This window comes from Callospermophilus lateralis, chromosome 7 (genome assembly GCF_048772815.1).
Source record: "Callospermophilus lateralis isolate mCalLat2 chromosome 7, mCalLat2.hap1, whole genome shotgun sequence".
In the NCBI taxonomy this organism is placed as follows: domain Eukaryota; kingdom Metazoa; phylum Chordata; class Mammalia; order Rodentia; family Sciuridae; genus Callospermophilus; species Callospermophilus lateralis.
Genome location: NC_135311.1, coordinates 103829938 through 103857301, shown reverse-complemented (window position 1 = coordinate 103857301; position 27364 = coordinate 103829938). Strand labels below are relative to the sequence as shown.

The following is a 27364-nucleotide window of genomic DNA, read 5'->3' as shown; positions in this document are numbered from 1 at the left end:
CTGAGTTTCATGGGTCCTATTGAGAAAATTGTTGCCTGCACCTATATGTTAAACCTATGTTGTTTACCCTGCATTTTATTCTAGAAGTTGCATTGTTTCCAGCCTGTTTTTATATTCTTTTCAGATAGGGTCTTACTAAGTTGCCCAGTTTGACCTTAAACTTGTGATCCTTCTGCCTCAGCCTCCCCAGTTGCTGGGATTACAGGTGTGCACCACCACACCCATCTAATTTGACTTTTAATACATAGACAATCAAGAATATAAATGGTTTGAAAGTTGTTAGGAAGAGTCTAGAGTCTGTGCCAAATGTTTAGGGTCCTTATCAGAATAAATGTGTATCTCCACATATTGAATTTACTTCTATATTTTAGGGAGGAAATGAATTTCTAAAGTGCTTTTTCAGTTCAGGAATCTAGGAGTGATAGTACTAGAAGGAATTTGTGATAGATACAAGGATACTGGTTCATCAGTTCCCAGTAGAACTGTTTTTCTTGTTTTTTTTTTTTTTAGAGAGAGAGAGAGAGAGAGAGAAAGAATTTATATATTTATTTTTTAGTTTTCGGCAGATATAACATCTTTGTTTGTATGTGGTGGTGAGGATCGAACCCGGGCCACACGCATGCCAGGCGAGAGTGCTACCGCTTGAGCCACATCCCCAGCCCAGTAGAACTGTTTTAATTAACAAAATTGGTCAAAAAATTATTTTTTATTTCTTTGGGGGAGTTTTGGGGTGGTGCTGGGGATAGAACCCAGGGCCTCACACATGCTCTACCACTGGGCTATCTCTCTAACCCCCTTTTAAAAATTTTATTTTTGAGACAAGATCTTGCTAAGTTACCCAGGCTGGCCTTGAACTTGGAATCCTCGTGCCTCACTCTCCCAAGTAGCTGGGGTTACAAGTGTGTGCCCAGCTAGGTTAATAATTCTTAATGAACTTTCATTAAATTCCTAATTTAATGAACTCAATTTCATTAAATTGAGTTCTGAAAAGTTGATCAGTTCTGAAATTACAGCACACAGAGTGCCTATATCACCTCCTTCAGAAATTCATTTGTAAGGTAGATATGTGAATATATGAAGAATATTACATGATGAATATTATTAGAGTCAGGAACAGAGTGGGAAAACAAAATTAGATGGATTTTTTACGGAAAGAAGGCATGCTAGAAGATCAGGTTTAATTAAATGATTTGTTTACATTAAAGAGAGCCAGCTTCTAGAAAAATGTGTTTGTGAATTATTTTTAATCATTTCAATGCATAGGTCCTCTCTGTTTATGTACATTTTTGTACAAAGGCTTCCTATTATAATGTGCTGCAAAGATGGGTTCAACAAGGCACCCAATGTAGTTAATAGCAAGACTTGATCAGATGTATTTCTTTTCCCTTCCTCTGTTTTAGTGTCATAAGTCCTATAGATGGGAAGTCCATGGAGTCTATAACAAATGTGAAGATATTCCATGGATCGGAGTATAAAGCAAATGGAAAAGTCATCAGATGGACAGAGGTAAGGAAATGAAACTTGGTACCCTTGACCTGCTTTGAGCACAACTTTTTGCCAAGCTGAGAGCCACATCCAGGCTGATTCCGGAAGATAAAGAAAAAATCTTTCTGAGAAAGAAGTCTTTCCATTTACCTACTAAACTCTAATTCCCCCTGGTCTGTCTTAGATCCCTGAGAAGAACTGCCATCATGTGTAGCTTGCTGTAATCTGATGAACTTGCTTTTAGAGATTATTTGCATCAGAATTGAAAGAGTACATCTCTGAGTGGTACCTATTATCTTTGATGTGATCTTCAGAAAGCTACAAGAGTCTTGCTGCATTTACAGTTAAATATCTGAGATAACACAGTCTTAAAAAAAAATGGACTTTTTTTTTTTTTTTTGCCAGGTGCAGTGCTGCATGCCTGTTATCCCAGTGGTTTAGGAGGCTGAGGCAGGAGAACTGCAAGTTCGAGCCAGCCTCAGCAACATAGCAAGACCCTGTCTCAAAATTAAAAACAAAAGAAAACAAAAATGGGCTGGGGATGTGCTAAGTGGGTGAGCACCCCTAGGTTCAATCCCTGGAACTCCCCCTCCCCCAAATCTTTTATTTCTTTTCACAATTAGAAATCTAAAGCTCAGAGATAAGTATCTTGTCAATAACTAGAGGTAAATAAGTAATGGCAAGTTCCTAATTTAAACTCATCTCTGGCCAACTTCTAAGCTCATTTACACTAAATTAAGTGCTCTTTACCATGAAGGCTGTATTAATAGAGTCTAATATGGGAATGAAAAGGAGCAGGGCTGGGCCCTGATTGTGTGGACAGTCACACAGATCAGCAAGTTTATTCTCAAAGAGTAAATAGGTAGGTCTCTTAATGGTTTTTAAACTTCATGTAGATTCTGTAAGGTTCAATTATACAATCTCTAGAATTCCTTTCAGATTTGTCTTTTTTTTTTTTTAATTCTGTGACTCCTCATTTTCCATTTCATGCATAAAGAAGCTGAAGCTAAGAAAGGTTCATTATCTTATTCAGGATCTCATAGCTGGTTTCTGATAGCACAGGGACTGCAGCCTGTTTCTCTTGGTCTTGAGCTGTTGTTTCATCCTCTATACCAGGCTCCATGATTTTATATTCAGCTGAGCAATTTTAGTTTCTTGTTTTATAATGATCAATCCTTGACACATTTTTAGCAGTGCAGAGTTTGGAACATGTAAAACTCTTTATAGCTTATAAAGCAGTTTGACCTCCGTTCCCTCTTTTGTTCTTCAGTAACTCAGTGAGGTAGGCAGAGTACCCATTTCATCATGCTGATGAGAAAATGGGCTTTATAACTTTGTGACTAATGCTGATTGTTAGCAGAGCAGCATCCAGGGTTCTGTCTTCTGACACCCACTTCAGAACTCTATCATGCCATGCTGTCACTCTCTCTAGAACATACAAGCACAGGACTGCAGAGCTGCTCCCTTGATAATATGCTTAGTATGAGCCCCTTATTTGAACAGTAAGCATTGTATATTTGCCTTATTTTTTTTTATATTTTGCTTACACTTTACAGTATCCAGAGATGGTAAGTTCTTTTCCTTTTTATAGAGGCAAATTAGGCATTAAGAAGTCCTTTGAAAACTGGGCATGTTAGCACATGCTTGTAGGTCTAGCTACTCAGGAGGCTGAGGTTAGAGGGTTATTTGAGCCCATAAGTTCAAGACCAGCCTGGGCAACATAAATGCCATCTCAAAAAAATAAAAAATAAAAAAGGCCTTTGACATCTGTTAATCCTTTGGTTTGACTAGAGGACTCATTAAGGCATAGGCAGCTGTGTGACTAGGACTTGGGTCTCTCAGTTCACATTTGCTGTGCTTCTGACTATGCACTGGGCAGTGCTTGGCTCTGTGCTAGCACACTGACAACAGCTCTGGTGTCTACAGTGGCAGGGTTATGTAGGGGGAAAAGCTCTGTGTAGGTCAAGAGGCAGAAGAGTTGGATTCTAGGCTTGGCTTTCTCTGAATATTTTTGTGCACTTGAGTGAGTCACTTCCTCAGAACGTTGTCCATACATCAGTATTACCTTTTAAAAGTGTATAATGCAAAATAGAGGCCTTTTCTAGTTCTGAGTTGGATGTGCCATCAGGCTGTGGTGGAGTCTTGCAGGGAAATAGGCTGCTACTACCAATGTGTGTGTGCGGGGACCATGAAGATTTTTTTTTTTTTTTTGGCGCCCTATTTTTCATGACCCAGGAACTATATGGTGTCCTGCTCCTGTCAACTGTAGTGCTTATCCACTTGTGAGCTAATCCACTTATTCAAAATCTATGCCAAAGGTTAAAAGTCTCTTTTGTTTGGGGAACAGGTGTTTTTCCTAGAAAATGATGATCAGCATAATTGCCTAAGTGATCCTGCAGATCATAGCAGATTGACTGAGCATGTTGCCAAGGCTTTTTGCCTTGCTCTGTGTCCCCACCTGAAGCTTCTGAAGGAAGATGGAATGACAAAACTGGGACTACGTGTGACACTGGACTCAGACCAGGTAAGAAGAATCTTAGCTTCTGAAGCTGGCCTTGGGCAACGTCTGTATTTTCTGTCATGAGTTTTCCTGAATCAACCCAGAGCTTACTTCTCCAGATCTCCTGGCCTTCACAGATGTAATGTTCTAATCTCCCTCTAATATTAAAATGCCCATATATGCTCTTGGTAAGATGCTCTCTGAACATTTTAATCATGTCCTCTTTACCACATGCCTTCTAGAGAGTTACCTGCCTTCTCTCCATGGTCAGGAGAGGAGTGTGAGGACTTGCCACCCCTCTGACTGGCACCTGTGTGATACTCCCCAGTCCCACCCATCATGCATCACTCTTTGCTCCCTTTGAGGGCACTAGTCCCTAATCTTGTTGTTTTCTTAATCCAGTTAGAGCAGGCTTCTGTTAACTGGCCGCTGCAATCACCCATGCGTTAATGAGATTTTTCTTACTGCCAATATTTTCATACTAGATTGTGGCTAAAACTTGAGCTTTTCCCCCTCCCTCAAAATTTTCCTGTCAGTTAAGGTCTCCCGTTGTCAGGCTTCCCTCATGTCTGTCCTAATGTTTTTATAAGCTCTTTGTAGAAACAATCCAGTTCATACCCCCAAGTCCCAGTTCCTTGTCCCAATGTCTTTCTCCTAAGGCTAAGCACTCTAATCTCTACAATTTCTTTGGACTTTGGCTGCCTGAGAGAGGTCCCATTGGTTCTGCTTTGATGTTCATAAATTGCCAGACTTCTTTATCTCCCTCAACCCTTTAGTTTTGAGTCATTTAGTGTTCAGCATGATCACCCCTCCCAGCTAAGTATTATTTCTGCCCAAAAGCTGCTCCTGACCTTAAGGTTCTATAGGGAGAAACTGGTTCTTAAGTGCAGAATTGTTCCATTATCAGGGAACTAGTAAATGTTATGTATCTGGCTCCATTTCCTGAGTAGTCATCAATCAACAAGTATTTATTTTCTGCTTAAGGTCTTGCCCAGGGCTTTAAGAAGCATATCAGGGTATTACTAATGAAGTTTCTTAGTCCTGTTTCAAATGGTATTGATTATCTAGCTGGAGAGGGAAAATTCTCTCACATGAATTAGATAACAAGTGTTTTTCTGCTGAGTGTATGAGCCTCTTGAGGGCAAGGGGCTCTGTTATCCTTGAATCCCTGTGTTCAAAGGTGCTCATAAAGTGGTGCATGGGTGACTGGATGGACTTAAGAACAAATGTTATATTAGGAAGCTGAACATTGTATGTTTCTCATTTTAATTTTCAAAACCAAAAGTTAATATTATTTCTGACTCTCCATGCCTCTCTATGTGCTGCCTCTTCCAGAAAACAAAAATCCTAAGAGGTTAAATGATTAGTTCAAGGTCTTATAGCTATCAGGTGGCCCAGATGAATAAATGACAGGTTGATAAATGGCAGCTCAGTGATGAGGAAGAATTTGTATTCACTGTCATGTGACTAGCCCATGACCAAGAAGGACATCTCCTTTCACCTTTCCTGCTTAGCCCTTTGAAGGTCTTTTTTTTTTTTTTTTTTTTTTAGTTGTAAATGAACACAATACCTTTGTTTTATTTATTTATTTTATGTGGTGCTAAGGATCAAACCCAATGCCTCACATATGCTAGGCGAGCACTGTACCATTGGTGAACCACAACCCAGCCCTGGAGAGATCTTCTGTGTTTAGTAACCTATCATCCCCTTCTCTCTGGGTATAGGTTGGCTATCAAGCAGGGAGCAATGGCCAGCCCCTTCCCTCGCAGTACATGAATGATCTGGACAGCGCCTTGGTGCCAGTGATCCATGGAGGGGCCTGCCAGCTCAGTGAGGGCCCTGTCGTCATGGAACTCATCTTTTATATTCTGGAAAACATCGCATAGGCAAAGAGGACTTCATTTTTTCTGTTCAGACCTGTGGCAACAGCAGTCATATCCAAATCATTTGCACTTTAAAAACTGGAAGATTAAGCTTTTGTTAACACTATTAATGGGGGTGGGTGGGATAGGGTGGGAGTGAGGGGGCTTGGGGACGAGGGTGGGAAAGGGTGGTTGGGGGGAGAGATGTTCTATAACTCTAAGTCTTCTATGCATTGTCCACCGAGAAGACCTGAACAGCTTCTGTTACTGCACAACAGTTATGCTATCTTGCAGCTAATCCCCTTCTGTTACATCTAGACAAGAATCCCACTCCTCTCTTTTAAGATTACTTATGGTCATAAGCTCAGAAATGTTGAAATGGGTACAACCATCACCAAAGGTGCAGTGGGAGGGCAGAGGGGAAATAAACAATGAAGCATCAGTTTTGCACTCTTTTTACAGAATTGGTATAAAAAGGAAAATTCCACACTGATCTTGTCCCAGTTACATCATAGGTGTTTTGTCAGATAGACGTCACACTTAGATTTTTGTTTATTTTCACCAGATTACTCATTGAAATTAATCAAAGACCAAAGGGATTATCTCCTTTTGTAGCCATGGAGGGCTCCTGGGTGTAAGTGAAGTTACTTGGATAGCAGAGCTGAATTCAGGATCACTTGAGATTTGCCCAGGTGAATGGTAGATATTAAACTGGGCCTTTCTGTGAAAGTCAACCAAACATACACCAAGACAGCTTTAGTTACTATGTACTATAAGTATTTTTCATTTTATTGCAAACTCTTTTTAACTTCCAGGAATGCTACAAGTACAAAACCCCACTATGTACACTTTACCCAGATTCACTTACTGTTCACATATTAACATTTTGTCCTATTTGCTTTATTATGTCCTGTTATCCCCTCCCCTTCCCTTCCTCTTCCGTGTTCTCCCTCCTGCCCATTTCCTCCTCCATTAAAAAAAATAAGATAAATTGAGGCCCCAGGGCGTGGTGGCTCATGCCTGTGATCCCAGTAGCTGGGGAAGCTGAGACAGAGGATTGCAAGTTCAAAGCCAGCCTCAGCAGTTTAGTGAGGCCTTAAGCAACAGCCAGAACCTGTCTCAAAATAAAAATGAAAAGGTCTGGGGATGTGGCTCAGTGGTTAAGAACTTCTGGGTTCAATCCCTGGTACCAAAAAAACAAAAAAACAAAAAAAGAGGCCTTTCAGAGTACATTCATACATCATAGCCCATTACCCCTAAATACTTCAATATTTCCTCAGTAAGGACATTCTGTTACGTAACTGCAGAACAGTTTTCAATTTGGGTCAAGTTCATATTGATGTATTATTTTAACTTAGCATTTTCCCAGTTACTACCTTTGTAGTGTTTTCCCCTCTAGTAAATCTTCCAGCATAGGATTAGGGAGGGCATGTAGCTATCAATGACTTGCCTTTAATTTTCATGTCATTGGTATTTTTGGTGAAAACAGGCTCTCCTATCATGTTTTTTAATGGAAAAATACCTCATTTTGAGTTTGAGATTTCCTTGAATCAGTTTGTGTTTGTGCATTCTTGGCCATGATCACTATCTGATATCTGCCTGCCTCTCATTGATGGTGGTAAAGCTAATCAAAGTGTTATCCAATTTCTCCACTCTTCATTTTTCCCTTTGAAACTAATAACAAGTATGTAGAGAGACACTTTCAGACCATGCAGATTTCTTGCTCATCAAATTGTCCTTTTAGACTTAAACCCACTTTTTTCTTACCTGTACTGACTGGTCTTTTACTGTAACAAATAGTTGCAAAGTGACTCTCTAATTCTAGCACATCCTCTACCTTTACAATTTCAATTTGGTAATCTATAAACAGAAGCCTTTCCTCTTCCCTACTTATTATTTAATTTTCATTATGGTCTCATGGATTGTGTTTTCAGTGGTTCCAATTCATTAATTCGGTGCTTTAATGGTCTTAGCTTTGTCCAAACGGAGCACCTTCAGGCTGGGTCCTACATCCTTGTGACATACTCCTACTATTTTTTTAAACACTTTCTTTTCTAGCCTAACAGGATGCTCCAGGCTAGTTTAGTTTTGTACTTACTCTGCCCCAGAACTGGAATCAGCCATTTCTCCAAGGACCCTTGGTTTCTTTTAATGGGAGTGGTATTAGAAACCAAGGTCTGGTTTAACTAGAATATATGTGACACATTCTGATCATTTTCTTTTGTCAAAAATTTATTATGGTTACAGACCAAATGGATTCCACAACCCATACTCTGAAATATATTGCTCTGGGGCTAGGGTTGTAGCTCAGTGATAGAGTCCTTACCTAGCATGTGGTGTAGGCACTGTGTTCAATTCTCAGCACCATATAAAAATAAACAAAAGGGTTTTTTGTTTTTTGGGTTTTTTTTAAGTACTGCTTTAGGACATTCCATTGTCACCAGCATCTTCTGAAAGCCCAGACCACGCTGAGTTAGTCTGTCTACAGCAAAAGTATAGCTCTAAGAATGCATCAGATCCAACGCAGGAGAGGCTGCTCCCCAGTGGCTGGAGTTGGACTTACCATTTGGCACTAACAGATTGTGAAGCTGTTTAGTAGATAATGTTACCAGTAGGCCCACAGGCCAGGCTTGGGAAATGTGTCTGGCTGGGGTCTTCTCTTTCTTCACGGGATAGGGTGGGGTTTTTGTCCATATCTCTCCTCAAAAGCTTTGCCAATAGAAACCACAGAGAATTATGAGGTCCTTTCCCATAAATTCAGAGTTATAGAGCTTCTAAAGAACACCTTGGCTCCCACACCACCAGCTTGTATGGACTGAGCCCTGGAATTAACCCCCAAACTTGACAAGAACAAGAAGCACTTGTTCAAGGGGCAGGTGTGTTTGGTATTAAGGTCCAGCTTGATCTAAATATACCTCAGAAGTTTGGAGCTTCTATAGCAGCTGGTCCTATTTTCCTGTAGCTCATCTCTGTTCCCGTTCACCTAATATCCTGCCATTACATATTAATTCTAGATCAGTGCAAGCTTTCCAGTTCTCTTATTAAAGATAAGACTATGGCCCTGTATAGTCAGGTCCATTCTCAACTACACTAAATGTCCTTTTATGTGCAATAAAATCACCTTGTGGAATTCGGTATTAAAAAACCAAGGCTAGTTTTCCCCTTGTTCATCTTTGGTGTTATACAATGTGTACTCTTTAAGAATTACATAAAATGAAGTGCTGAAACATCACATTGCTGATTAGAAAAAATTTTCTAGATTATAAAGACAGAACACACACACACACACCCCTATACCTCTAATCCCAGCTACTCGGGAGGCTAAGGCAGTAGGGTTCCAAGTTCAAGGCCAGCCTTGTCAAGATAGTAAGACTGTCTCAAAATAATTTAAAAGGGCTGGGGTGTAGCTTGGTAGAGGGCTCCTGGGTCCAAATCACCAGTGGTGAGGGCTGACATAGTGTTCATTCTAAACTGACGAGGAACAGAATTGCCATTCCAGTGATTGATTAAATTTAAAAAAAAATTGTTGAATGCTCACCAAATACCAGGCAATGAAGGTTTCTCCATTTGTTCTTAATACTTTCTGAGCAGCAACTGCACTCTAGGGTGGTACAGATATAGAATTTTGCCTAAATTCCTATTCTCCTGTCTTCTCCCATTTACATTGATTTCTGCTGATGGGCCCCAAATTTCCAATTAAATTTACCTCTGTGATCATCTAGGAAATAATTTATGCACTTAATTCATTCCAATAAGCAGGTTTCTGGATTTGGCTAATTTATAATAGTAATTTGTTTTACTAATGCTACAATAATAATTTAAATAATAGTAATAGAATTTCTAGAGATTATATATACAGAAGGACTAAGGAGTAGAGCAGTAGTGAACATGGCCATCTCAGACTTTGGAAGGCTGAGCCCAGAGAAGAGAAGAATTCATCTATGTGGTAGTGCTGGACTAGGTACAAATTCCCTAGGACCCACCAGTCTCAACTCTGTGTATGTTTCAAACTGCATCTGACCTTACTTGAAGGATAAGATCTTTTGGGAGATGCCACAGATATTTGGAAGCAAACATGCAGATTTCAGAATTGTGCTATGATAAAGGAAAAATAATGTTTCAGTCACAAAAGAGTTCATCTTTTAATAGTGAGACTCAGAAATGTCTTCCACATTTTATTCAGTTCACTAATTCAGAACAAAGTGCACACTGCACTAGATTAAAGATTCAATTTAAAATTGGAAAATGATTTGAGTCATGGCTGGTTCTCATCCCATGAGTGACTAATTTTCAGTGTTTGGTTATCGCTTTTGGACAAATCTTAGGACAAGCCGGAACTGTGTAGGTCCCTCCTACTATCTATGCATGCCTTCGCTACAACAAAGGCCTTTTAAGAATCACAGCCAGCAAGCCCAGTGGCTGTCTTTGTCTTGCCTCCCTCAGTCTTAAGGTTCTGTTTTCCAAAGAACAGAGCAGTGAAGCCTACTGAAATCGAACATGTTGCAAAGGTAAATCTTTGGAGCCAGCAGAGGCCTGGGTTCAGAATCTTAAAGGATAATTTTAGTGGTCTATCCTTCACCCTCTTGTAAGTACTGGGTGGGAATACAAACCCTAAGGGAAAAACCAGGCTGGATCAGGAACCCTTCAGGCTTGTCCAGACCATGTTAAGAAGGCTTAAGACTCTCCTTTTCATTCTAGATTACTGCTTGTTTGACACATAGGTAATTAAGTGTTAAATTTCTCTGGAAATTTTGCTAGCTCACATCTGATAGGTAAGTAAGACTGGCCAGAGAGCTCTTAGAAGAGTCACTCGTCTGTAGTTCCTACTGTTATCCACTAAAAGCTCTGCTCTCTTCGGCAGGGAAGCATGGCCCAGCCCTGTTAGCTCAACAAAAACACACACAAAAAAGCTCAATCCCTGAGCTGTGCTTATGCAATAACATAATGACCAGTAATCTGAATATATTTGCTTCAACTTACAGCCTTTTAAAAATAATCTTGAGGAATGCTTTGTTGGACTTAATGCTTCAAAAAGGAGGAAATAAAAGATGAGGTGTTTATTTCTAAATAATGTAGAATATTGCAGTTTTGAATATTAAATATATTACAACTATAAACCCCTTATTGTTTCCATCCATTCAGAAAAACAAAGCCAAAGGCAAATTTCTTGGAAAGAACTAAGGTGTGGCCCTGGTGATCAACTGAGAGGAAAGGCTTCCCCAGTCTTCTCTCAAATATGAAACCCACGGTGGCAGTGGGCAAATGTTGCAGTTACTCTGGCTTTTTAACAATGCCAGATTTAAGATTATTTACGCTCTGTGTAAGGTACAAAATCCCTATAATGAATTATACCTAGTTTATTAAATAAAAAATGGCTACATAAATTTATACATATTTATATATTTTTTTTCTTCTTCTCCCCAGTTAACAAGTCTTTCATCTTAGGTGCATGGACCAAACCCAAGATGCAACCATACCCCACTCCTTCCCACTAGGCAGTACCGAAAGTAACTTTCCTCTTCTACTAAGTCCTTTGGGAGCAGGAAGGCTAGTGCAGCGACTGTCAGGACAAAGGCACAGGCAGAGCTGGGTAAACTGGGTTGGGTGGGACAGGTTGCCATGGACCAACTGGAGTCACGGAACTACGCCCTGTCCTGAGCAGGACTGGTTCCTGATCACCCTCAAGTTCTCCCATCTCTTAAGCAGTTACATCTTTAAAAGGCACATCCAGAAATAGTGCAATTGGGGCTGGGGTAAGCTGCACACATTTGGTATGCAGAAGTTAAGGGGCTGTGGGACTCCATGGCACAGAGCGGTGAAGGTATCCTTGCCTTTGTCCACTTTTGGAGGAGTGGGAGACAAGAGGAAGAGGAGCTCCTGGAATCCAGCCTGCTTCTGTGGAGGACAGGAGGGGCCAGCAAGAGCAAAGCCCAGGGTCATGGTCAGTGGCGCACATATGCAACAGGCCTTTGGTGTGTGTATAGCAGCTTCTCTCTTAAGTACAAAGGCTTTTGAGGCCAGTGAAGCCTTAAGCTCCTGCATGCTGCCGCTGGCCTGATCCTCTCCTGGAGCTGACCATCTGCCGCACAGGACACAGAGCGTAGCAAGTCAGTCTAAACCACAGTGAAAACCAATGGATTTTAGTAAGGCTTTCTTAAAGACAGTTAAGCCTTGGACTATTACCTTCCCTTCCCAGTTCTGGACAGAGGAACGTAAGAAACTCAGCCCATGGGCCCTACCCAACAGCTCTGCCTCTTCCTCACAGATATGAAACTCCTGGGATTTTCCCCCAGATAAATAGGTTGAGCAAGAGAAGGGGGTCTATGGGATGCTGGCAGGGTGCAGGGGGACAGAGGTTCTGAGGATCCCAAGAGCTGCGCACCTCACAGGCCCCTGGGCTCCAGGACCAGCCAGTTCTCGGTGACCATCTGCACATCCTGGCCATTCAAAGGCTCCCGCAGCCTTACCTTCACCTCCAGCTTCCCCCCGGTGGGCTTTCTTCCATCCAGAACCTATGAAGACCATGGAGAGGGAAATGGTAATTGAGGAAACAGTTGGGGGCAGACAGGTCCCTAAGGTCCCAGAAATGGGGTGAGAGGAGCTAAGCATCCTGCAATGCTATCAAGGGAGCCTCCAGGTCAGGACACCCCTGCCTAGTACTGTGTGTAGAAGTTGTTTCAGGGATATCTTACAAGGAAGCAATATATAAAACTAAATAAACATCAATGCTCCAGCTGAAAAGATCAAAACCTGGGGCTCTACTCACTCAGTTTTCCCCTCATTCCCCATAGCCACTCCTGGAGAAACACTGGCTTCATGGAGTATCCTGAAAACCAGAGCCCAGCCCTCACTTCACAGATGGCCAAGAGAGAAATGAACGACTCTGTGTAGCAGAGTCAGACTAGAACCCTGACCAGTGCTTCCTCCTTTAGGGCAGGAGAGCAGGCAGCTGGAATGCAAAGCACCACAATAGGCCAAAGAAGTTCAACCACCTTCAGTGGGGCCGATACTGACCAGGCCCTACTTTAGAACAACTCCCACAGGTAGAGGGCAGGTATGCCGCAACAGGAAAAGCCCCAGCCTATGCAGGCATCCATAAGGGTAAGGTCTGCTCCCAGCTCTGTCCAGGACACTGTGTGAACCAATGTAACCCCTTTCTTCTCCAGCTTAAGTTCCCCATCTGTCTTAAGCTCTTAAGAGTCCTTGACTGTGTAATCCTATGAGTTCATGGATGCTTAAGGAGCTACCTAGAAGTTGATTTCCTAAGCAGAGACTAGCTGCATCCAAGTGGGTCTTAGACCCAGAAATACCATAATGATTTCAGGCCTGGAGCCTGTTTCACTTCATCTTGCTGTTAGACAATTGCCCCAATCATAAGCCTGCCCCTAGGAACCTAGGAATCCATATGCTAAGATGACAGGAGTGATCAGACTCAAGGGTCTTCTCTCTTATCCATCACCTCTGGGAACCTGAGTGATCTAGAGTACTGTGGAAAGTGTATGGCTTCCTCCTATCTGGCTGACAATAAATTGTCTCAGATCTTCTGAACCTCTTCCATCTATGAAATGGGGATACCACAAGCTCCACAGATACAATGGGCAATTTTAAATTAAGGGAACAGAAATCTATAATAGGCTTTCTTCTTACAAGTCCTCCAGCTTGTTCATGCCCTGGGCCCTACCTCCACAATCTCTCTGATCTCACACTCATTCTCCAACCGCTCCAGTTTCAGATGTGCTGTGCCAACCAGCTTGTCACTTCGGAAGAAGGATCTAAGGAGCCAAGAGGCAGCAGAGGATTAGACTGAGCAGGGAAGATGGGAATGAACTGGATGAGTCTACTGCAGGCAAAATAAGTAATAGCAGAGGCAGTGGGAACCAAAAACACCATTCCTTCCTCCCCACCCACTTTGCCATGTAACTGACAGGAGGAGCTTACCCTTTGTGGAAGATTTCAAACTTGATTCCTTTGCTCTGGATCACTCTCCTGAAGCCCCGGTGGTTTCGGTTGATATTTAATTTAAAGACTTGATCATATTCTGCAAAAGAGGAGAAGGGAAGGAGGGGCGTGGCTCCTAGGAATTTACTGAAAAAGTAGAAAAGGGCAGGCTTTCCCTCTGGATCTCTTTGCCTTTAATTCAGGGTGGCTGCCATCAGGGGGTAGAGTACAGCATCTAGGTCCTAGCCTTGAAAGCCAATAGTTTTTATACTCTACTTGAATTATTATTTTTTCAAATACTTTTTTTTGTTGTAGTTGGACACAATACCTTTATTTTATTTATTTATTTTTACATGGTGCTAAAGATCTAGCCCAGCACCTCACAAGTGCTAGGTGAATGCTCTACTGCTGAGCCACAACCCCAGCCCCACTCTACTTGAATTATATCAAAGTAGAATGAACTTGGAATTTGGAGTAAGGATTTCTAGGTTCACTATTTCTACTACCTCCTTGCTATGAGGCCCTAGGCAAATCGCCCTACCCTACTGAGCCTCAGTTTCCCCAATGACCTAAGAGGAATGTTGCTAATATCTGCCTTTATCTCCCAAGTTGGGCGGATCAAGTAAGACAACAGATTTGAAAGCACTCTGGAAACACATGTGCTGCCCACATAGAAAGTAAGGGGGGAAAGAAAGAGGCTTTAATCAGCACTCACCTGGAGAATTTGTGTTCTTCACCACAGATGTTTTGCTTTTTTGAGCCTGGTCCTAAATAGTGAGAAGGAAAAAGTCAGCACAGCTTGAAAAACAAGTACACAGCACCAAGAACTCCGGGCTGAATCCTGTAAGGAATGGACTAGGTCCTCCCCATAGCCAGGTCCCCAAGGGATGGAGAGAAATTAAACAGAGCTCTAAAGGGAGAATGGTTCAGAGGATCCTAACAGCCTCACCGAGTTAGGATAGTGAAACTCAAACCGCACAAAAGCATCCAAATCATCAGGGGTCACCCCTGTGAGGAGAGAAGGCAGTGGGTCGGAGGAGTGGCCAGAAGCTGAATGCCTGAGGTGGAAGCTCTGGCAAAGAGCCTCTTTGAGTAGAGGTGGTTCTGTGATTACCTGGAGGGGCTGGGAGGTTCATTCCCCGGACAATGATCAGATGCATTTCTGTGCTGTTGAGTTCTGAGAAGATCCTATAGTCAAGGAGAACGGAGAGATCACAAAGTAAAGGAGAGTGGCAGAACAAGGTCACCTCTTCCAGTGTCTGCTTGCTCAACTAAGAGGGAACAAGAAGAGTGGTGGGAGGAAAAGCCTATCTTGCTGGAAGGAGCAGAGCTGGCATAAAGACCTGGTCTCTGACTTCTGGTCCGGGGCTCTTTCCACAGTCACTACACAGTTCAGCTCTTCCCTGGAAGGCACCACACCCTCCTCACTGGCCCCACTGCCTGTGGCACTCAAGTCTCACTAAGGAAGAGTCTCCAGCCTCAGCTCCCAACCTCTTGCCACTGTTCCCCTTAGGCTTTGGCACTTCACAGTCCCTACACAGAGCCACTGTTCCCCTTAGGCTTTGGCACCTCACAGTCTGGAATGTCTTCATCTCAAAGTGGTGGCTGGGAGGGTCAAGGCCCTGAGCCTGGGCTAGCTGCAGGATCTCCAGTTGTTTTTTACGGTCCTGAGCCAGCTTCTCAAACCTGACAGGGAAGGGCATACACATCAGCAGAAGAAAGCTCACTGTCTGCCCCCTACCCAAGCCCCCTAAGCCCTTGCACTTACCGGGTTGTCTCAGTCACATTGCCCTGGTGCATGAACTGCTTGGAGAACAGCAGGCACTTCTAAAAATAGGGGCCCAGAGTGACTCCAGAGCCAGAACAGGACTTGCCTAAGCTGGCATGCAAGGCCTGACCTCACAAAGCTCCAACCTTTCCCATGTAGCCTCACCCCTCCTCCTCCACACATGCCTCAAGGTCACTGTTCCCAAGTTCCACCACACTTTTCTGACTACTTCTGCTGTTTCCTCTCCTGAGGACAGTCATTCCCCAAAATTCACTTAGCAAACTTGTCCTTCCTTTAAAACCTAATTCAACATCACATTAGAAAGTAGACTTCTCAGAATAGTCAGCAGTTCAGATAGATATATTGAAACAAAAACATATAGCTCTCCCCTCCCATCTAAAACTTCATCCCTTCAAACTGTTGAACTTCATAATCACTCTCAAGGAAGGTTATTATCATCCCCTTAAAGATGAGAGAAACATGGTTCAGAGAGGGCAAAAGTGCCTTGCCACAGGTCACAAAGCCAGTAAGCAACAGAGCCAGAATCTGAATCCACGACAATCTGTTCCGTACCCCATGCCTTTCTCCATAGGGAGGTTGTGCATACTAAAAGAGAAGGAAGAAATAAAAGGCCTACTGACCTCATATTGCTCCAGAAGTATTTTTTGTAGCTGGGCATATACCTCCTCAGCCTTCTGGGAGAGTCTTAGGTCCTCATGGTGGATGAGGATGAAGTCACCCTCTTCATCCGTCAAAGGTGAAGGCACCTACCCAGGTCACAAGGTCCCGCAGGCCCCAAGAGTCAGATAACTCTCCTATTGAGCCCAACAAATTCAGAAATTCAAACTAAATGTTTCTTCAACTTCCACTAACCTCAGTGCCAGGAGCCCATTGCTTTCCTGTGTCTGCCTCAGGCTGCTGGAGCACTCTGCTCCCACTGGCCTGGCCTGGCCTTGTCACTGCAGACCACAGCAGCCCACCCTCTCTTTCCCTGTCTTTCCTGGGGCCTCAAGGGAGAAAGAGGCATGAGCTGAAGGCTCTTTCCCAGCTGTTACTATATCTATACCAAACCCTACCTCCTTTCAAAGTTGCCTGATAAGTCAGCCATCCTCTCCTTCACCTGGGAAGACCTAGTGCTTAACTACGTAGGACTCACCTTTGAGAGATCAACAGGTCGGCCAGCTCGGACCTGGATGATCTGCCCCTCAAGACATTTGGCCACCCGCAGATGGGCTTTGGCCTGCTCCAGGTCCTGCCTCCGCTTGGCCTGCAGGGCTGCTCGCTGGTACTGCAGTTTCCGTGCTTCCAGAAGTGTCAGCTGTTCCTGAACTGAAGAGAAAGAGCCAATGGTTAGGACCACACCAGCCCTTCACTAGGCCCTCCACCCCTCCCCATACTGATTGTTCCACTCACCAGTTGGACTCAGTGCCTCCTTAGAACTCAAGGCCTTGGGCTCAGGAAGGTGCCGGGATGAAGGAACCAGAGGCTGTGCTGGCTTCTTGGCCACTGGGGCCTGTCCTAGGGGCTCAGCCTGCAGGTGCACAGAACGCTGTCACAGGGGGTACGTTCCCCACCCTGATCATGGCAACTCCCAGACCTGGGCTCTCTTCCTAATATTATAATAACCCTGTGTGACCTGAGACAAGTGGCTTCCCCTCTTGGCCCTACAAAATCTCAGAGCTAGAAAAAGCCTCAAAAGTTCTATGGTCTAACATCCCTGACAGGAAACAGTAGGACAATGGATTTTGAAGATGAGCTCTGAGTCAAAAACACCTAGGTTTGAATCCTAGCTTTGCTCTTATTCAGGTTTTTTGTCTACAATGGTGGAAAGGATACCTACCTCCCTGGGTAGTATGAATAACACGGTCTGAGTTTACCCCTCATCTGTCATATCCCCCACCAACCCAGGGAGCCCTGGGCCTGCAGTCAAACCTCATCCTCATCCTCATCTTCTACTGGGGCTGTATCCTCTGAGGTGGCCAGTTTTGGGGCAGCTGCCAAAGTTGCTGCCACTGAATCCTCCTCAGTACCCACAGTGGGCTCCAGGCCAGGAATCGGGGGAAATCCTACAATGAGAGATTGTATGGGAAGAGGATGCCGTAGCCTCAGGGTCCTGTCTGACTCTGCCTGGGCATGGCTGGGATGTGAGACTCCCACCAGGTGGAGACAGACACATAAGAAACTCCCCCCCACCCCCCACCTTCTGGCTCGGAGACCTTCTAGAGCCCGTAGGCCAAGGCCCACTCACCTGGAGGAACAGGCAACTCAGCAAAGTCCACTTTACGTCCTGCTCGGTGTGCTCGAATGGCATCTTGATATTGCTGTATGGGAACAAAGGGAGTGACCTCTGGTCCATGGCTACCAAGGGGCAGGGACAGGAAAACTGAGAGAAAGAAGGCTCTTGCCAAGGCAGCAAGAGCTCCAAAAAAGACAGATGAAAACTCAAAGACGACCAGGGATAGCAGAAACAGCAGGGAGAAAGAAAGCAATCAGCCAGGAGAAGAGGCCAGCAAAGGCCAGGGAGCTACCCAGCTGCAGGCCCACCTTGGCAATGCGCTCATGCATCCGGGCCTTGCGCTCATCCCCACTGGCCCGGGCCTGGATGCCTGCCTCACGATACTTGTTCAGCCTTTGCTGCAGGGCATCCAACACTGTCTGCGGCTCTGCAGGGGCCACTTGAAGAGGGTAAGGAGAGGACATGAGTTCTGCCTGTCCCTCCCCAGATCCCCGTGGCCTCCACTTCTGTCCCACCATCCTGTCCTACCTGAAGCTGCTGGGATGTTGGGGGTTGTCACTGGGAGCACTCTCTCCACTGCTGGGGGTAGGATTGAGGGTGCTGTGGGGGCTTTGGAAGCCTCTGGGAGGGTCTTCAGGTCTGGGGACCCAGAGCAGAAGTGAAGGCAGAGATGCCTGGCTGGTCCCACACCTAATATTCCTCCCTAACCCCAGCTTCAGCCCGTAATTCCCACACTAACCCTCAGGTGCTGGGGGCATGGCACTCAGATCCACAGGCTGCCCCTTCTCCAGGGCCTCCAGGACAGCACCAAATCTCTATAGTAGTGAAAAAAGCAGGTGTGGATGTAAACCAGGTAACCCCAGGAGCCTGGGTTAAAATAGCTCCCCCTTAGGCCAGTCTCGCCCAAGCGTAGCCTGGGTCTCTCTCTCGCTCGCTCGCTCTCTCTGAGCTTCCACTTCCCTATCTGTGAAATGAAGGATGGACACAGTGCCTTGGAGTTACATGTCATACCTTCCCAATCCTCATGAGCTCACGTGCACGATCTAGATCTCCAGCCCGCTTGGCACTGAGAGCAGCCACTTTATACGCTCTCTGTCGGGCTGACAGCAGGGCCCGTGGGTGTGGGTCTGAATCAGGCAGGACAGCAATGCCAGGGCTGTGCAGGAGGCTGGTTTCAGATTGGGAGGGGTTGTCTATAACAGAAAGCCCCCAGAAAGTTGAGTGTGGTGGCACATGCCTGTAATCCTAGTGACTTTGGAGCCTGAGGATTACAACTTCAAGCTAGCCCAAGAAACTTAATAAGACCCTGTCTAAGAATAAGAAGGGCCAGGGAGGGATGTAGTTCAGTGGTAGAACACCTGCCTAGTATGAGTGAGGCCCTAGGTTCAATCTCCACTACTGCCAAAAATAAATACACGAGAAAAGCCCCCAGAGAAGGCACAAGGGTCAAAGGAGAAAGTTCCAACTTTGGGTTCCCAGTGCCCAAAGGTCTCACTGGCTTGAGGGCCTCTTGGGGAAGGTGTAACTGAGCAATGGGCAAGTGGCAGGCTGGGTAGACAGGCCATGAGCTCTGACCCAAGGAACCAGGAAAGAATTTGAGTAACTCCAGATACCTGGCTCCATGGCAGGGGGAGCTTGGGAGTCAGCCTCAGGGCTCCTGCTGGCTGTTTCCTGGGAGGCTGGGGGCCTCTTGCCCAAGGCCACTGGAGGTGGGATCTCATCCTCATTGATCTTCCTTCCTTTCCTTACGGCAACTAGCTGGGACTCCAGAGTCTGAGGGAGAAAACCAGTCAGAAACACACGAAGCCATCTTGGCTTAGACTCTGCTCTACCACAGGCCAATGCATCACCTCTACAGAGCTCCCCAGCTCTCCTTTCCACCTGGCCAACTCACCTTCAGGCCACGCTCGCAGCGTCTGGCTTTGGCTGCTTCACCTGCTTCTTTGGCATTGGCCACAGCCTCCCGATAGTTGTGGATCCGTTCTTCCAGCAAAGCCTGCAGCCCCTGAGGCCCTCCAGCCTGTAGATACTTCAGCTCAGGGCTGGGCCACTCCACAGCCAGCTAGGCCCTTGCCATTCTCTCCCTGTGAGGAAGCTGCCCCAGAAGATGGAGTTCTGGGACTCCAGGAGAAAGAAGAGCCTAAAGCCACCAAGGTGTGAGGCAAAAATCCACCAGAGAGGCCACAGGCCATGCCAGAGGCAAACAGAGAAGCCCATCAATGGAGGCCAAGAAATGGTTGTGGGGGGTGGTCTGGGAAAACAGAGAGGCCTTTGAGGTTGGCCAGCCAGAGGAGTTTTTCATGCTCAGAATCTGTCTAGGGGCAGCTGCTGGAGGAAGGCAATAACAAGCCATGCTACAGTAAGAACATCAAAGGCACACAGGGCCCCTCCTCAACCTACCTGAGCTGTTGAAACTGAAGTCATTAGGAGGGCTGTCTGCACTGGAGGTTCGATGTCTTCCTGTCCCTTGTCTTCCTCTGAGAATTCTGGGTTAGCTGCCTCATCACCATCCAGGGGCCCAGCTTCCTCATCTGCACCCAGGACCTCCTGCAGCTCAGACTGGGGAGACACACAAGTCCCAGGAGCTTGGGGACCTTATGATCACACCCACAGTACATCTGAGAACAAAGGACCCTTTCTCCCAGTAATATTTCCTAATGTCAGTTTGGTGCGTAATCCTTTTTCCCAAAACATCTCTTTAATCTGACCAAGGATAGTCTTGAAAACAGTGGAGACTTCAAATTTGAAAATATTCAATAGCAGAGTTCAGACTAGAAGTCACAGAAGACAAGTCTCACACTGTATATAGCCAGGAAGACGGCAGAGTAGGGCAGAGCTCTAACTCAAAGTTAGAGATACAGAAGGAATAACCCCAGGCCTCCTCTCCACTGCCCTCTCCTCCATCAGGCCTGAGCATGACTGCAGAGCCCTTGCACACCAGCCTGGCAGACGCACCAACAGGTCTGCATCCTCCTCGAGCCCTTCTTCCTCCTCCTCTTCCTCCACATCCTGCATACAGTCTGCTGCCAACTTCTCGATGTGGGCCATTGGCAGGGGAGCTGGGGAAAGAAGGTTGTATGGGTCAGGGCAACTCAAACTAAGGTGCACTAAAGAAGGGTCTTTAATCCATTGTATTGGGAGATACCCCAAGCAGAAATCCCTCTTCCCTCCCACAGCAAAGTCTCACCCAGAAAATTGATCAAAAGATCCTTGTCAGGAACACCTGAGCCCTCCAACAAGTGATATTTAGCTGCCCCTTTCTCTGCATTTCTGCTGGTAGTAAACATACCCATTCATTCCCCCCAACCCCACCTTTTAGGTTTTTAAAGATCTGTGGAGTCCATTTGAGCTTCACAATTCTGAAAGATTAGTATCATCCCCACTTTACATGCTGAATAAACGAGGAACTGCTAACATCTATTTAATCCAACTAAGTGGCAGAGCAGGATGCAAACCTAGGCCTGTCTAACTGCAGAGCAAGAGGCTGATCAGTAAGCTCCTTCCCAGTCCTCTCACCATCCTCAGCTCATAGGAACTTTAGAAGGGGAGTTCTCTCAGCTGAGGGGGTTTTCTCTGAGGTTCTTGATAAGAAGATTTAGACTCTCTGATCCTCCAACGCCTAAGATCTCTATCCTTGTCCAGGATGTGGAGAGAAATTCCACCTGCTCATTTGACACAATTTCTGCGCACTTACTCTGCATCCAATTCTGTCTGAGGTAACTGGACCCTACAGTATACCAGGCTGGTAGGGTTAAGGAGAGTGACCTGAGTCAGATCCACAATTGAGAAAGGGCAGCTCAGGAAGAGGTGAGCTCCCATCACAGATGTATGACTGACCTCTTGTTAGGAGAGCTGCAGAGGGGAGATGGTTGTCAGAAGGACCAGGGGACCAGGGGATCAGGAACTCTCCACCACTGGCCTGTACCCATCTGGTCCTATCAGAGCTTAGCCCAGTGCTGAAAACTTACCCTGCCCCTTGGGTGATGGCTTCCTGCCTGCGGTCCCTGCTTCCCCAGTGAGGGCCAACAGCTCAGCCTCCAGCTCCTCATCATTTTCAGTTTCATCCACCCCTAGCGGCATGTCTTCAGAGTTGAATTCCACAAAGAGCCCCAGCTGACAGCAGAAAAGTATTCTTAGGAATCAAACAATGAGAAAGGGTAGAGCAAGCCCCAGAGCCAGACCTGGGGCTCCCAGTGTGCCAGTTAGTGGATCCTTCACTCTGTGAGGACCAGTGTGCCACAAAAGGGAAACTGAGGCCTGCAACATTACCCACTTATCTCCACAGGGAGTCTTCAAAGAACTTGGAAGGATTACACTGTCATTATTGTTACAAACAACTTCAGCAATAGCTGCTGGACATTATACTTAACTGTCTACAAGATTGTATCAGTTAATTCTCATAATTCTGAGAGGGAGGTCCTACTTATTAATTGTAGTAAAACAACATGATATTTACCATTCTATTTTTCCTTTTTTTTTTTTTTTTTTTTAGTTGTAGGACTCAATATCTTTATTTATTTATGTGGTGCTGAGGATTAAACCCAGTGCCCCAAGCATGCAAGGCAAGCATGATACTTCTGAGCCACAACCCCAGCCCTCTATTTTTAAGTGTAGAGTTCAGTGGTATTAAGTAGTATAGCACTGTACTACTGTCACCATCATTCATCCACACAACTCGTTTATGTTGCAAGACTGAAACTCTGTACCATTAAGCACTAACTCCCCGTCCTCTCTTCCATTTACCCTCTAGTAACCACCATTCTACTTTCTGTGTCCATAAATTTCAACATTCTAGGTAGATAGGTACTATTTTTATACTTATGTTCATATGAAACTGAGACAGCATCCTAAATGACAAAATCAGAATTTAAATAAAGTCTTCCTTACCTGCCTCCTTTAAGACAAAAATAAATAAATAAATAAACAAGTCTCAGGACTTGGGTCCAGAAGACTTAAAGGGAGAAAAGTGGAAGACAGGCCCCCTTAGTTTCCCATTTTAGACACAGCCGTGTGTCCCTAGACAGCAAAGTCTTCTTATTGTCCACAGCTTTCCAGCCCTGGCATCTCTGGCTGGCAAGTAATGTCATGACCCTAAATAAGGGACCTATGAGGGACTGAGGTTCTATCAGAGTCCTAAATCTTGGTGACTCTTAACTCTCCTGATAATTTACATGGAGTGGTGATGGTAGGTAGGAGGATGGCTATGCTTGAATCCAGGAGGGGAGTTCAGATCCCCTCTTCCACCTGTGTGGTAGTTCTTTGGATTGATAGGAAAACCACCCAGGTAACCCAATTTGCCCAAGCTGTTCAGAGACCTTCCACCCCAAAGTGACCCAGAGGTGAAGGAGGCCATGTTCATACCTGCTTGGCAGCTGCCACACCCTGACCGCTGGCCTGAAGGCCCTTCCGAGGCCGTGGCCCTGGCATCTTGGCAACCTAGATACCTATCAGTTGGGGAGTTAAAAGAGAATCAGACACACTGGAGTAGACCTGAGCCAAGTTCTGACAGTGGTAAATGTGGTTAGTGAGCCCTCCTGGGTGGCAGTACTTTACCCAGGAGGTAAAATACCAATCTTAGAATTACAGGATTGAAATAAGAAACATGGGAGATGGGAGGCTGGGGACCACCTGTCAGTGGGTTTAGTAGGGAGTGTAAACACACAATATAAAGTTACTGAACTGTCTGATGGAAGGCAGATTCAGAGAAGCAACCCTGTCTACAGGGTAGGTTTAAGGTTGGGTAGGATTCAGACAGACTCTAAAGCAGTGCTATTCATTCTGGAAACAACATGTGGTAGTTTATATTAATTAAAATTAAAAATCCATGCCAGGCACATAGCTGTATGTGGCTACTGATCACCATTAGACACTTTAGATTTAGACATATTAGATACAAAGCATTTTTCACCATGGCAGTTTCTTTGGGCACCTCTGCACCAGAGAAACCTGATTCAGCATTCAGATTCCCTCAGAGCTCCCCCAACAATTCATGGGACCTACACGGCAGATGATGTTGGGTACTGGGGGTGCAGAAGTTAATGTAACCCTCAAGGAACATTCACAGACTTCAGTCTTCAAAGAACATTTATATGGTGTAGACAAACCCATGAATAAAAAAACACCAAACAGGGTAGCTGCAGGTGCCATGGGTGCCTAGAAGTAGCCCTTTATCCAACAGAGAGAAAAGACTTCTTGGAGAAGGCGATGCCTGTGCTGAGTCATGAAGTTGGGGGAAAAGAAAAATATAGGACTCCAGGCATAAAGACAACTTCATAATGGTTCTGGGGTAAGAAAAGGAAACGTTATAAAGGCCTGGTATTACTGGGACATACACCAAACCCTGAGTCCAGAAATGGTATAAGATAGAAATGTGAGTAAGGGGCAAAACCTTTAATCCTAAAGAATCTGAGCGTTATTCTGAAGAGAGGGGGAAAGAAGTGACAGATTCAGGCCAGTGTTTCAGAAACATCACTATATGCAGTAGGGAAGGTGCACAGGAAGTAGGAAGGAGTGCAGGGCAGGAAATCTGGGTACTGAGCATCCTGCAATAGTCTGTGGAGGCGTGCGGGGGGGTGGCAGTGGGGATGGAGAGAAGCCGCTGGAGTCCAGAGTTAAGAGGCAAAATGTACAGGGCTAAGAGGTTAACTGGGTGTGGGCGCATGGGAGCTGGCGTTCTGGTGGACTAACAAGTGTCAGATTTCCGAGACTTGGGTGAATCGCGGGTGTCAACTGAGCAAGGGCTGCGGGAGTGACTCTGGGTTCAGGGGAAAGTCAAAATCGGTCAGACTCTCCAAGTGTGCGGTTTCGGTGCTGGACTCAAGTCCAAGGTCAGTAGAGTGCGCAGAGAGAGGCGAAGCCGGGCCCCCCACTCCCACGCGGCTGGGCTCACCGCCGGGCCCGCCCAAGCCGCCTCCATCTCCCCGGTTGTCCCCAGGGCTACCCACGCCAGGGGGCGGGGACGCGGCATACCTCGCGGCGGATCCGAACCAAACCCGAGCCTTCTCCCTCCCGGCACCGCCCTGGCTTCCCGCGGCCCCCGGGAGGCAGCAGAGGCAGCAACAGGAAGCGCCCGCCTGGGAGGCGGCTGGCACCCAACACGTGATTTCACAGTCGAGAGTTTCGCAGTGCGCATGTGCAAGGCGAAGCGGGCGGGGCGCTCCGCCAGGTGACTCCTAGGGTGGGGTTCGCAATGCGCAGGCGCATTTGGCCAGGTAGTGAGAGACACTGACGGGAGTATCGGGCGGTTCCACCCCGGCTTAACTTCCTTCGCAAAAGCAGTAGGCGCACCTCTTCATTTGTTCAATGACTTCGCCAAACCTTCTCTGTCGTTCTCAGGATCAGGAACTGGGCACCGCTGGACAGGCCAATACCGCGGACGTCCTCGCCCGGCCCCCCGGTACGAGGAGGCGGGGCTTCTGTGCTGGCCACCCTGGTTGTAGACCTTTATAATCAAGTCTCCGAAGTGGATCTCTCCGTAATTTTCATAATTCAGCGCCCTCTTTCCATTCAGAAGGCGGGTTGGAACTTCAGAATAAAAGAAGCAAAGCGCATTGCAACTCTGGAAAACACTTAAAAAAGTTTATGGCCATTCATTCCTATCTTCTAATACTATTAGTGATTTCCAGAATTTTCCTGTTTCCTTGGATAAAAGGTTTTTACATCTCATTGTTTTTGGATAACTTCCCAGAGAAGGGACATCATTTTCTTTTTTGGTATTAGTTTTCGAACCCAGTCCCTTCTCATGTGAGGCGAGGACTCGGTCTCGGTGCGACATTACACTTAACAGCTCTTTAGCCGACGCTATTATAGAGCTTGTTACTGTCCTGTCTCAGCCTCCTGAGTATCTGGGATTATAGGCGTGCACCATTACCCCTGGCTTCATGACTTAAAATTTTGTTGTTGTTGTTGTAGATAGACACAATACCTTTATTTTATTTACTTATTTCTATGTGGGTACTGAGAATCAAACCCACTACCTCACACGTGCCAGGTGCCAGGCGTGCGCTCTACCACTGTGCTGCAACCCCAGCCCCTGGCTTTATCAGTTTTGAGATTTCACTTCCGTATTTTTTTTCTCACTCCTTCTAAAGTTTAACATTTTTATAATGGAATGTTTAAGGTATACACAAAGACATACAACATTTCAAGTTTACTAGAATGCAAACTCCACAAAGGTAAAAAATTTCCTTATTTCTATTGGGTATCTAGAGCATTGTACACAATAGGCACTCAGTAGTTGCTATTTGTGTGGGACTTAGCATAGCCTCATGGACACTTACTCCAAGTTTTTTCTTAAAACGCAATAGTTGAGGCCACCTGCACATCTTCAATACAGTAAACTTATGAGACATCTGTGATCTTGAGAGTGGGGTTTATTGTTCCTGAATTGGAGCTTTTTCTACTCAACCCTGTTTGCAGGGTTCATCCACATATTTTTAGATTTTCCTTTCTGGAGTTCCATAGTATGAAAATGAATTGTCATTTTTTCAATTGCCTGCCATCACAGTGCCATGAACATTCTTGTACCTAACTCACAGTACATATATGTGAATTTCTCCAGAGTATATTACTAGGAATGGAATCATAGGATTTCTTACATTTTTTCAGATTGTGCTATCGCACTGTTTCAAAAGTTGTCATTACAGTTTCTTATGCCCATCAGTGAAGCATTTGGGTCCCAATTATGCCATATAATTACACACAAGTCTTTTTTGAAATACATATATATTGTTTAGTTATAGATGGACAATACCTTTATTCTTTTTTTTTTTTTAATGTGACAGTAAGGAGCAAACTCAGTGCCTCACACATCCTAGGCAAGAGCTCTGCCACTCAGCCACAACTCCAGCCCCCGTATGGGGGCTGTATATACAGGTTTTTAATGTGAAATGTTTTAAAAAAATATTTTGATACTGATCCTCAGCCAATTATATTAGGCTATATATACATGAGAATATACTTTCTCCCCAGGAGGGATTGAACCGAAGGATACTTTGCTGCTGTGTTATAGCCCCATCCCTTTCTATTTTTTGCCTAGGCTGACCTTGAACAGAAAATACAGGCCTATGTCCCATACCTGGATTATAATTGTATCTCTTAAATCTAGGACCCAATTAAGGTTCACCCAGTGCATTTGTCCTCATATCTCTATGCTCCTTTGGTCTTGGATATTTGGGGGTTTTGTTTTGATTTTTCTTTGTGATATTTAAAATGAGTACAACAATTGCTTTGTAGAACATTTTTCCCTTAATTTAGATTTGTCTGATAGTTTTCTCATCAACAGATTCAGGCCAGACATTTCTGGATGAGGTTGTTTTTCTCACATAAGGATTTAAATATCAGTTTGTCTTATTTTTAGTTTCCATATAAATATTAGAATTAACTTCCAAAGTAATATAAGAAACTGTGCCAAGACTTGCATCTAGACGATTGCATCTCTTGATTTTTCTTCCTAGTAACTTAAAATTAATGTGCCAAAATAAGTCTTTTATACATGAAGATTTGTTTCTATTGTAAATTTTTTAATGTTATATGGTTTTTTTTAATATTTATTTTTTAGTTTTCGGCGAACACAA

General features: G+C 44.9%; 2 protein-coding genes across 6 annotated transcripts in view; one reads left to right on the top strand and one right to left on the bottom strand.

Annotated features, from left to right (window-relative positions):
• Zfyve9 (zinc finger FYVE-type containing 9) overlaps window positions 1-5980 on the top strand; it is a 193515-nt gene extending 187535 nt beyond the window's left edge. Inside the window, exons 17-19 of the mRNA XM_076860361.2 lie at window positions 1401-1506; window positions 3833-4009; window positions 5710-5980. Coding sequence (XP_076716476.2) covers window positions 1401-1506; window positions 3833-4009; window positions 5710-5871 — 445 coding nt within the window. The 3' untranslated portion in view covers window positions 5872-5980. The remainder of the gene's footprint in view (window positions 1-1400; window positions 1507-3832; window positions 4010-5709) is intronic.
• The window catches only part of Cc2d1b (coiled-coil and C2 domain containing 1B), a 30798-nt gene extending 5913 nt beyond the window's left edge, over window positions 1-24885 (bottom strand). Inside the window, exons 1-25 of one of the 5 annotated variants that reach the window (XM_076841314.2) lie at window positions 24759-24885; window positions 23151-23233; window positions 21758-21902; window positions 20745-20848; window positions 20190-20348; window positions 19684-19809; window positions 19403-19562; window positions 18801-18982; window positions 18529-18604; window positions 18318-18428; window positions 18098-18228; window positions 17802-17874; window positions 17486-17619; window positions 16967-17084; window positions 16710-16882; window positions 16195-16320; window positions 15554-15612; window positions 15355-15471; window positions 14900-14973; window positions 14735-14793; window positions 14501-14552; window positions 13786-13885; window positions 13529-13619; window positions 12230-12359; window positions 5592-11960 (exon numbers count right to left, since the gene is read on the bottom strand). In XM_076841314.2, the coding sequence (XP_076697429.2) occupies window positions 12231-12359; window positions 13529-13619; window positions 13786-13885; window positions 14501-14552; window positions 14735-14793; window positions 14900-14973; window positions 15355-15471; window positions 15554-15612; window positions 16195-16320; window positions 16710-16882; window positions 16967-17084; window positions 17486-17619; window positions 17802-17874; window positions 18098-18228; window positions 18318-18428; window positions 18529-18604; window positions 18801-18982; window positions 19403-19562; window positions 19684-19809; window positions 20190-20348; window positions 20745-20848; window positions 21758-21902; window positions 23151-23216 (2565 nt within the window). In that variant the 5' untranslated portion in view covers window positions 23217-23233; window positions 24759-24885 and the 3' untranslated portion in view covers window positions 5592-11960; window position 12230. Of the gene's footprint in view, window positions 1-5591; window positions 11961-12229; window positions 12360-13528; window positions 13620-13785; window positions 13886-14500; window positions 14553-14734; window positions 14794-14899; window positions 14974-15354; window positions 15472-15553; window positions 15613-16194; window positions 16321-16709; window positions 16883-16966; window positions 17085-17485; window positions 17620-17801; window positions 17875-18097; window positions 18229-18317; window positions 18429-18528; window positions 18605-18800; window positions 18983-19402; window positions 19563-19683; window positions 19810-20189; window positions 20349-20744; window positions 20849-21757; window positions 21903-23150; window positions 23234-24758 lie in introns of those variants that run through there. The other 4 variants (XM_076841315.2, XM_076841316.2, XM_076841317.2 and 1 more) reach the window with 4 other exon arrangements.
• Window positions 24886-27364: the final 2479 nt, after the last annotated feature.